At 43.9% G+C, this 11519-nt stretch overlaps 1 protein-coding gene across 1 annotated transcript in view; it reads left to right on the plus strand.

The window, feature by feature from the left end:
- Positions 1–10024: 10024 nt before the first annotated feature.
- ATP6V1C1 (ATPase H+ transporting V1 subunit C1) overlaps positions 10025–11519 on the plus strand; it is a 24727-nt gene continuing 23232 nt past the window's right edge. Inside the window, exon 1 of the mRNA XM_018559395.1 lies at positions 10025–10195. Coding sequence (XP_018414897.1) covers positions 10064–10195 — 132 coding nt within the window. The 5' untranslated portion in view covers positions 10025–10063. The remainder of the gene's footprint in view (positions 10196–11519) is intronic.

The raw sequence follows: 11519 nt of genomic DNA on the forward strand, positions 1-11519 counted from the left end.
GGTATCTGTGGGGTATCAGTACTTGTGTATAAGTGCTAAAGAAATACAAATTGCACTGAGCTAGCCAAAAGGCCTGCCCAAGAAGCGTGGTGCACAAAAGAACAAAACACAAAGTCAATCTTGCGCATTAAATGACCACTTACTTTGTCCATCCTCACACTGCTGCCACAATCCTGAGACACAGACAATGGCAGGCACGCAGTACTTGCAATTACTCACTCATGTTCGTTGGAATATCTCCTTGTGTGAGAACTTGTACCTCTGACTTTCTGAAGTGCTATAGTGGGCAGAACATGGCCTGCTAATCTCAGGTCTTCAAAATCTTGATATTGCTTGCTTTTAGCAAGCCATCTACAGCCGATCTTACCCTTAACCTGCCCGTTTAAAATGGTTGTTTACAGATGCAAGTTCATTCAGTTATGTAATCTGGGCTCGTCTGTTTCCATGTCCTGTTTGGCAATATATTCATTTAATTCTTAAATTCCAGTTATAATTTTAATTTAATTGGTAAATTGAGATTTGGGAATGAACTCAACCATGAACAAAAATATGTTATGAGCAAAGGCTTTTTTCTTTCTAAGTCATGCTGCTTCTTCAAGGAAAGCAGTTTGCTATTAAAAACAAAAACCTTTTATAAAGAGAATCTGCAACCACTCCTGGCTTGCTTAACATATAGGACAAACAGCAGCCGTGTCAGCTAATCGGATGCGAGTGTCAGTTTTGTTGGTGTAGCCATATTAACGATTCCCATTAGAAAAGATTTATTGAAATAATCCATGCCATTCCTCTTGCTATCTTATTGCTATCATATTTAATAATTTTGGGCATATAAGGCTGTAAGCTGTTCATTGCTCTCCTTTTGTGTCACCAATTTCTAGCAATTCTTTGATAGCAGCTGTGAAAACTCAGCGTTTCAATAAACTTTGCAACCTCTATGTTCAGTCTGCCTGGATACGATTACAACAACCTTTCTTTACTAGTTGGCTGGTATTTCTATTTCCTTAATAGCTGTACATAGGGAATTCAGTTCAAGTCTGGCTTCTTTTTTGAGTTACCTTAGAAGTTGAGCAGATTATTTTCCATTCTTCGGACCTATTCACACCTATGTGTTTTCCCCCCTGATGTGTTTTTTATTAATAGCAAAGGAAATGCATCAAAACGAATGCCAAAGCGCTTTGTCCCACGATTTTAGCTTCTTGCAATGCACTTTGTATTGCATGTCAAAACTTGGTATAATGCATATCAACAGGTTTTGACATTGGCTATTATGCGAGTTGATGTGCATCAGAATGCCATCAGAGGAACAGATATAAAGTAGAGCTTGCAGAGACAAAATCGCATTTGAGTGCATTTTACTGAAGAAGCAATTTAAGAACATGCATAGCCATGGCCAAAAATATTGGCACCCCTGCATTTCTGTTAGATAATGCACCACTTCACGCATATAATTGTTGCAATTACAAATGTTTAGGAATTCTCATGTTTATTTCTTTTGTGTTGGTATGACACAAAAAAGTTGAGGGAAAAAAACCCAAATCTGACGCATCCTACGCAAAACTCCAAAAATGGACTTGCAAGAATGGCACCTTCTCAAAATTGCAAGGAATAATTGCATTCCAAGTTTGTGATGCTCCTGAAATTTGTAATTATACTCACCGGTATCAATTACCAGGTGCTGATAATATAGAAATCAGACCAGCAACCAGCTAAAATGGTGATAAATTGACTCAACTTTTCTGTTGTGCGTGTCTGTGTGCCGCATGGAGAAGAGAAAGAGCAGCAAAGAATTGTCTGAGGATTTGAGAACAAAAATGATGGAAAAGCATGGACAACCTCACTGTTCATCAAGTCCATCTTCAGAGATCTTATTGTTCCTGTGTCCACTGTACGCAACATTGTCAAGAAGTTTACAGCCCAGGGCACTGTAGCTGAGCGCCCTGAATGTGGACGAAAGAGAAGGAGAACAATTGATCAAAGATTGCAATGAAGGATTGTGGGAATGGTGGATAAAGACCTTCGATCAACTTCCAGACAAATTCAAGCTGACCTTCAGGCACAGGTTACAACTGTGTCAGCTCGCACTATAAGGCACCATCTGAATGAAAAGGGACGCCATGATAGGAGACCCAGGAGAGGACCCCACTGCTGACACAGAAACATAAAAAAGCCAGATTGGAGTTTGCCAAAACTAAATTGAGGAAGCCAAATTCCTTTGGGGAGAATGTGCTGTGGACAGATGAATCAAAATGACAGCTTTTTGGTGCAGCCCATCATTCTACTGTTTTCAGAAAAAGAAATGAGTCCTTTAAAGGAGAACTAATGAGGTGAGTGCTTTTCACTCACCTCATAGTTCTAGCCGACCTGTGACAATGAGACTGTCACAGGTCGGCTCAGTAGATCGGGAGGTGAGCGAACACATACCGGCGTTCGCTCACCTCTCGATCCTGTGACTGCTCTCTGACTGGCAGATCGGACGGGGGAGGGGGCGGGTACAGCTGGCTCTGCCTCTAGATAGGCAGAGCCAGATGTCAGTCATGCAGCTTGGATCCAGACATAATTGTCGGGATCCGCTTCAGCTGCGGCGTCTCAGTATACCGCGAGCAGTAGCTTGCGGTATACTGCGGCGTCTCAGTATACCGCCAGCTGCAGCTGGCGGTATACTGAGCCTAGGGTGACGCGAGGACGCTGGTTTGTGTCCTCCCGTTACCCTAGGGAGAACTATGGGGAAAAGCTTTAACCCCATAGTTCTCCTTTTAAAGAAAAAAATACAGTCAAACATGGTGGAGGTTCACTGATGGTTTGGGGTTGCTTTGCTGCTTCAGGCACTGGATGTCTTGACAGTGTGCATGGCATTACGAACTCGGAAGACTACCAAAATTTTCTGGGGTGCAATGTAGGACCCAGTGTCAGAAAGTTGGGCCTCTGTCAGAGGTCATGGGTCTTCCAGCAGGTCAATGACCCAAAGCACACATCAAAAAGCACACAGAAAAGTGCTGGAGAGTACAGGACTGGCCAGCAATGAGTCCAGATCTGAATCCCATAGAGCACCTGTGGAGAGATTGAGAGACCTGGAGAGATTGAGAGACCTGGAGCAGTTGGCGAAAGAAGAGTGGTCCAATATTCCTGTAGAGAGGTGTAAGAAACTCATTGATGGTTACAGGAAGCAATTGATTTCAGTTATTTTTACCACGGGCTATGCTACCAGAAATTGAGGGTGCCAATAATTTTTTCCAGTCCATTTTTGGAGTTTTACATGGAATGTGTCCAATTTTTGGCTTTTTTGTTTTCCACTTTTTTGTGTCATACCAATACAAACAAAAGAAATAAACATGAGAATGCCTAAACATTTGTAATTGCAACAATTTTCTGTGGGAAGTGGTGCATTATCTGACACATATTTTTGTCCATGACTGTAGAATAAACAAGATGCATGTTTGGCTAGAGTAACTTAAAGTAGTATTAAAAGACTAACCTTTTTTTAGCCATAGTTCTTATTCGGGTCACAGGAGGACATACATTAATGTCCTCCAGTGACCCAAAACTCAGCATATAGCCCACTACACTCTTGACAGTGCCGAGCTGCTCTGCAGCCGGGATGGATCCTGTCAATATTGTTGGGATCCACCCCACTGGCTGATTGACAGCTGATTCTGCCTCTCTAGAAGCAGAGTCAGCGGTGCCCGTCCGTTCCTCCAGTCAGTGCTGGGGAAGGGGGGGAACAACTGACAGTCATCACTCTCTGCAGGGAGATGATGAGGAACTCGGCGATCCGTGGTACACACAGCTTACTAGCACACAAGGATGGCTCCATAGGACCCCCCTGCAGGGGAAAAGAGTCACCCCAAAACAGGATATCGGGACCAGTGCTCAGGGGATCAGCTGATTCTGCAGAAAACTAAAACTTTTAAATACAGTAATACCTTGGTTTACAAGCATAATTCGTTCCGGAAGCATGCTTGTAATCCAAAGCGCTTGTATATCAAAGCGAATTTCCCCATAGGGAATAATGGAAATTCCGATGATTCGTTCCACATCCCAAAAATATTCATATAAAATGATTACAATACTGTACTGTAATATAATAACGTATAAAATATAAAGAAAAATTAACCAATTACCGGTACCTTTTGTGGCCGGTGTGAGAGGGACAAGAGAGAGGAGGATTATTGCGTAGGACGACTTTCACTATCACTAACGGAATCACTGCTATCTCTTGACTCAATGGAATCTTTTTCATTTCGTGAAACCTTAACAAGGAATCTATCCAATGTGACATTGCATTGTCGTTAAACAGACTCATCGCTCGCACTGCTACAGCCTTATTCGGGTGGTGCTTTTGTACAAAATGTTGCTCTTCTTGCAAGACATTTGCTTGTATATCAAAGCAAAATTTTTCAGAAATGTTTGCTTGTCTTGCAAAACGCTCTCAAACCAAGTTACTTGTAAACCAAGGTATTACTGTATTAAGGAGTTTGACTTTAATATCACTTTAACCTCCCTGGCGGTCTGATTATCTCAGTATTTTGTAAACATTTTTTACTTTTGAATTTCCCACCAGTTCCGCCCTCCTGCGAAAATTAACCCCGAGCCACACTCGGGATTACCGCCAGGAAGGTTAATTTACTGTAGGGCATAGATTATTGGCTGTCCTCTGTCTGATTTGTTTTACCCGATAGACTCAGGGCCAGATTGAGAGCATCCTGGGCCTGGTGCTGAGGATTTTGGGGGCCTTTTTAGGGAAATACATGAAAAGAAAACATTTAAATTACCATTAAAGTGCATAAACAAAACATTGGATATCTTAAATACACAGAATAAACCGGCTTTTTCATTGAACCCCAAATTACCTAAATGAGGCAAACTGGTAGATTAGAATTAAACTACACATTCACTTTTCCTGCTTTTTTGCTTGCAAATTCGTCAATTGTAGAATCGGTCAATTACACTGCAAACACATTTTATATATAATATATAGAAAACATCATGTGACACAGAATGTTTTGTTGTGGCTGCTGATGGGTTGAAGGTGGCAAAAATCCTGTGTAATAAAATTAGTTTAGGAGGCCTTATACATACCACCAATGCAACCGAAGTATTCACACTGACCAGCAATTTAACGGAGGTATTCACACTGACCAGCAATGCAACGGAGGTATTCTCACTGACCAGCAATGCAACTGAGGTATTCTCACTGACCAGCAATGCAACGGAGGTATTCTCACTGTGCAGATGAACGCACACACTCAGCTGAACCCAATCTGCCTTTTTATAGAATATTATTTGATTAGCTAAATCCATCCCCATCTATTATTCCTCCCAATCCTCCAATGAGGAGACCACCTGTGACCCTCGTCACACCTCTGGTCCCACTGTCCCCCACATCCCCTCTGCTCCTGCATCTGCCCACTGTGCCCCACATCTCCCCCTCTGGTCTCAATGTCCCCCGCATCTACCCTCTGATCCCAATCCCCACCACCCCCCTCCCCTCATCATCCCTCTGCTATTGTCTGCATACAATCGGCCCTTTTGCGTGTCTCATCTTCTGGATGGCAGCTGGGGTGATCTTCCCCTTCTCCCACAGGATACTTTTTGTTTTACTGTCGGCATGTTACCACAGACATTTCACACCATTGATGGGAGACCAACATAACCCATTAAAGAAGTGCTGACATTGTCAAAACTAAACCCAGCTTTCAGGCAGTATCACTGGCTTTGTCTGCTTACAGTCAGATTGTGAAAGAGTTATGAATAATGATCCAATCTGTATTTCTTTACTAATGTTCCATCAATAGTACACACTATCTCTCCATCTTCTTCCCAAATATGACTACACATATCTGTGTAGACTCTGACATGTTACCACAGAGATACCACACAGATAAAACAGACACTGGATGAAGAGCACCTGAAGTGAAATATCTCCCATGCGAGGAGGCACTGCCAGAATCCTGGACTCTACCACCCTCTATAATTACGAGGGGGGATGTTCGCGTATCATTTGCATAAAAAATTGACTGCATTATTTCCATATGGCTGAGTCGTGGCTCATTCATATGTAAACACCGCGGTCCATTCATATGTACATCTTGGGCCCCATTCACACTGAGCGACATACCTTTAGGAACGGATCCGCGCGGCCAGGATAGCACGACTTTTGGGACGACGGTAACGCGACCTTCACCGTCCAGCTGCATAAAAAAAAATAGAAACATCGCGCGACATCCGCTGAAAAAGGGTCCTCCAGGCGTGACTTGCGACCGGCAACATGGATCTGTACATTAAGACGGCTCCATTGAAAATCATTGGCCGGTGACTTCTCACGATATCGTTCGGCAAAAATGCGTGTTATCGCGGCGGAAATCGCGCGGCAATCTGCTTAGTGTGAATGGGGCCTAAGGGTCGGGCCTATTTTCAGTGGTGGGCCTGCAGCTAATGCTCCAAACTCCCCTATGTTATTCCAGCCCCGGATAGACTGCAGTGCTTCTCCTCTAGCTTTCCCCCTTTTTTTTTTTATGTTGATGCTATTATATTGTATCATCTGATTTTATATATGTTTCCCAGCTGTATTATTCTGACAGGAGTTCATACAACTCATGTATTCTAACAGCTCTTTTATGTAAGATGGGTTGTGTTATAGGTCGAGTGACAATCAGATATGATCATTCTGATCTTAAGCGATGCGCTTTAACAAATTATATATATTGTGAAAATTGAGTGACTTTTATCGAATGTAATAACGAGTGCAACCTCCATAACCACCAAGGAAAACCCTATAAAGTAAAGCTTTCATCTGTGTCAGGATGACCTTTTCTTTTCATCTGTGAAACACTCTTCAGAATAAGATGTCTTTATTATTAGCAGCTTTGTTAATAACACATTTTCCAGTATCGGCACAAACTCATCTGGCTCGGGAAATATTACAATGTTATCTAGCAGGTCTTTACCAGACTTGACCTGGTGGCCTTTTTTTTTTTTTCCATTTACTTAAAGCAAAACTCCACTTAAAAAAAAAAATAATGACTAAGATGGTCAAGTAATATTTTAAGTTATTTTTTTTTTTTAGGAAGTGGTGTGGGAGAAGAGCTTGGCCTCCTGTGACAGCTGACAGTTCTCTCCTCCTACACCGCCCCGCAGGGCATCCTGTCTAGCCTGTCGCAGGAGGCTGAGCGCGGTGATGTGGGAGGAGAGCTTGGCTTCCTGTGACAGCTCTCTCCTCCCTCTTACTGCTTGGCCTCCTGAGCTGTCTTCTCCCCGCGCTGCCCTGCTCAGCGTCCTGAAAGTGTCCCTCCTCCCCGCTGGGCGCTGGACTGTGTCCCCTCGGATCCCTGCTGCCTCTGCCAACACAGGCAGGGGACAGCAACGGGCATTGGAGGGGAGGAGGGAGGCTAGAGATGCACTGTCGTTATGGTACATTTGTAGCATTTTGGCCAAAAGTTCCATGCACTCTAGCATTCAGTTTTGTGAATAACATGCAATGACTATCATATTACTATATACCTGTACACAGGTGTTGTGTCTTAAAGTAGAACAGAAAGCAGAACTTTTGTTTCCAGTTTTGGATAGAGTAAGGAAGGGTTATAACTAGAGCTGCAGCTAACGATTATTTTCAAAATCGATTAGTTAGCCGATTATTAAGTTCGATGAATCGGTTAATCGGATGCAAAATAAAATACATTTTAAAAAATGCCTCCAGTGATGGACTACTAGTTTGTATTGAGATTGCAGTCCATCACAGGAGCAAGCTTGGAGCGGTGGTAGTAAAAAAGAAAAGAAAAAAAAGTGTGGTGTGCAATATAGTGAAATGTAAAATTATACAGCAATGATGAAGAATGGCATCGCCTACAGAGGACTACAAAACCCAGCAATAGTACATTATACAGCACAATGCAGAATACCACCAGCTATAAAGGAATACAACAAATCCCAGCAATAGTACATTATAGCTGGCGGTATTCTGCATTGTGCTGTAAAATGTACTACTGCAGGGTTTTGTAGTCCTCTATAGGTAGTGGCATTCGGCATTGCACCATTGTATAATGTACTATTGCTGGGATTTGTAGTCCTCTTGCGCTGTGTAATGTATTTCTTGATTTGTAGTCCTATATACAGCCCAATGCAGAATATCACAAGCTATATAGAAATACAACAAATCCCTGCAATACATTATACATACAGTGTGTAATGTATTGCTGGGATTTGTATTCCCATGTATAATATACAGCGCAATGTACCATCAGCTATAGAGGAATACAAATCCCAGCAATACATTATAGAGCACCATGTGTGCGAAAGTGTAGGCTTACCTCAGCAGTCTTCCAGCAACTTGTTTCTGAGATCGGGCCTGTCTATCGGTGACTGTCATCCCCCTCCCACACCTGCTCCTCCTTACTTCTCCGCGTCCTTGTGCCGATCGTGGATGTGGGCGGGCAAGGCGGGGAGGAGGTTCGGCGTGTGGATGCAGCCGGGCGGGTCTGGCAGCGGCGAGCACAAGGTGGGGGAGGAGGTGTGGAGCGCAGCTTATGTGGAGCCGTGAACAGGGCCAACCAATCAAAAGCCGATTAATCGATGAGTGAAAAAGTTGACAACTTTTTCAATAATCGATTATGTCGATTAGTTGTTGCATCCCTAGTTATAACCTGTCAACTTTTTTTTCTGCCATTGGGGGAAGATTTGCCTTCACTTCCTGTCCAATAGACGCAACAGGAAGTGAGAGGAAATCCCTGGATGGTAAGCAGAATCACCAGAAGTAGTGTCCCCAATAGAATAATCGTTCAAAATGAATTAGTTGTCTTATAGCGACACATTAATGCACATGTGGTAATGCACCGCAGTGAAGCAAAGGGCCCAAAGTCTTCTCAAGTTGCCCAGGCAACATTTTTGGGTGGGTGAATGGAGCTCAGGTAGCTGCTTTAGGGTTTTTGGACCCTGAAAACAGAGGGGTGACAGGGAACCCCCCAAACCTTTTAGAAAATCCTGTGTTCTACAACTAGCAATGGTTTTATGTCACCCAGTTTTATCCAGTGCAGTGGCTGTTTTGGTAAAAATATACAAGTAATGAGTCTATTTCCTGTTTACTTCCATTAAACATTGATATAGCACAATGACTTGTCTACAGATTCGTTTTAACTTATTCATTTTATTAATAACTTCTCTACATGTTGTCAGCTACAATTATCTAAAACTGACTAAAACCTTCGATATGGCTTTTTTTTTTATATATGGCACAGGCGTCAGTGGCGGCGTGCATTGCAGAAGGTGCTCTTAATGGATACAATTTATATTGAGTTATAAACATACAGGTTTTGATGCTTTTATTGTATAGCTGGGCTGGACTAATCCCAGGAGCCAAGTCACCAATGCTTCCTAAAATTTACAGCCAGCGCCCTAATTTTGAGGTTCTCGCTAGTTTTTCTCAATGGGGCTGTCACCTAAAAATATCCTGCTTGCTCCTGATTGGACAGACTGGCTCCTGAATTCCATATTGTTTTGTCCACCCCTGCTGTAGCAAACAGCTCTGAACCTCTTTTTAATCTGTGGGATTAGATACTCATACCTCTAGTACGCTCTCTTGAAATGTTTTTTTTTTTTATTGCTTTCTTTCCTCAGTAAATTGGTTTAAAAGTAAAATATGTTGAGAGGAATTTATCCAAACTGGAGCTGACTGAATCTTGAGCAGCTGCCCATAGTAACCAATCAGCTTCTCTCTTCAGTTTGTTCCATTAAGCTTTGAAAATGAAAGAGAGAAGCTGATTGGCGTCTTGGCAACTGCTCCAGATCCTGTCTGCTCCAGTTTCCATAAATCCCCCCATTTGAATTTCAGCGCTCTCTCTCGCGCTCTCTCTCGCGCTCTCTCTCGCGCTCTCTCTCGCGCTCTCTCTCGCTCTCTCTCTCGCGCTCTCTCTCGCTCTCTCTCTCGCTCTCTCTCGCGCTTTCTCTCGCGCTCTCTCTCGCGCGCTCTCTCCATTTGCAGGAAGTCCTCTCACTTCTTATAGCTTTCTTACAGGATTTCTTTTTTTTTTCTTACAGTGAATATCTGAGTGAGATCAGCACTTAACTAGCAATCATGTCCGAGTTTTGGCTGATCTCTGCACCGGGGGAAAAAACCTGCCAGCAGACCTGGGAGAAGCTGATGGCAGCTACAACCAAGAACAATAACCTGTCGACCAACTCCAAGTTTAACATTCCCGACCTTAAGGTGAGTGCTTGCTTGACAAACCATATGCAACGAGGTTAGAGTAGAACATTGTTCATTGGTAACTTGAGAACATTGTATGTTTACTATAACCACAACTATGAATGAACAGGAGGGGATGGAGATCACTTCCCATTTATTCATTATTGAGGATATATTAACCATACTATATCCTCAATTATCTACAAACACTCGGCCATCACTGATCGCTGAGTGTTTGTAGCCTGCTCTCCTCCCTGACACGCTGTCACAGAAGGCTGAGTGAGCGGTGCGAGAGGTGAGCCCAGCCTCCTGTGACAGCGCGGCCTGTCTCCGCCCCCACACCGCTCTGCTGCACTGTGATAGGCTGCGGGAGGAGAGACACCGGCCGCTCACAGCGCTCTCCTCCCACAGCGCTCGGCAGGCTGTCACTTTCTCTCCTCCGTGCTGGGACACAGAGCAATGCCCAGCGGGGAGGAAAGAAATCACGGATGCGCCGATGTCGCCGAAATCACCGGAAGTGCCATTTTCGGACGATATGTTTCGGCGGCCGATATATCGGTGCATCCCTAATATTTAGTACATGTGTGTAATACCTCTGCACTTCCCTGTGATTTATCCCCCTTACAAATGCTGCAGTTTCAGCCAAAAATCAAATGAGCTCCTAACTTCTACAATACCAGTACCTCTGCTACACTTAAATCCAAAGCGGGGTTGTCAGACACAATTTTTCAAGGTACTGGGATGCACCGATACCAGTTTTTCAGTACCGAGTACGAGTACCGATATTTTTTCCCCCGGTACTTGCCAGTACTGAGTACCGGTGCCTTGTGGCCCCCGATTATCAGGAAGTCAGGCGGCGGATCATGACCTGTCACCCGGCTTCCAGATTGCCTGTGAAGCCGGTGTTCTAGTCAAAGATCACCGGCTTCCTGACCAATCGGGAAGCCGGGCGGCGAGTCATGAGGTGCCGTCCGGCTTCCTTATTGGATAGGAAGCCAGGCTGTTTAGCAACATGTGAAGCCAGCTTCCTATCCAATCAGGAAGCCAGGCGGCATGTCATGATTAGCCTCCCGACTTCCTGATAGGTGCAGAGGCATGTTGGGATTTGTAGTTAAAGCACTGCTGGAAAGGCGGAGTTGCCCACCTCTGTTTTAGCTTTTTTTTTTTGCCTTAGTTTCTGACACAAACCAACACTGGGGAGTTTGCTGCTGGGTGCAACAGAGGGAGTAGTGGGAGGGGATCACTGGGGGGTTGTATCAGATGCACAGGGGTCCCCCTTTACACAGTCATTGTCACTTTGCCCTGAATGGTCTATTAGAGCTGATATAATAGATCCCCCCCCCCC

Source organism: Nanorana parkeri, unplaced genomic scaffold, assembly GCF_000935625.1.
Source record: "Nanorana parkeri isolate BGI_ZX_2015 unplaced genomic scaffold, ASM93562v1 scaffold16, whole genome shotgun sequence".
NCBI classification, from domain to species: Eukaryota; Metazoa; Chordata; class Amphibia; order Anura; family Dicroglossidae; genus Nanorana; species Nanorana parkeri.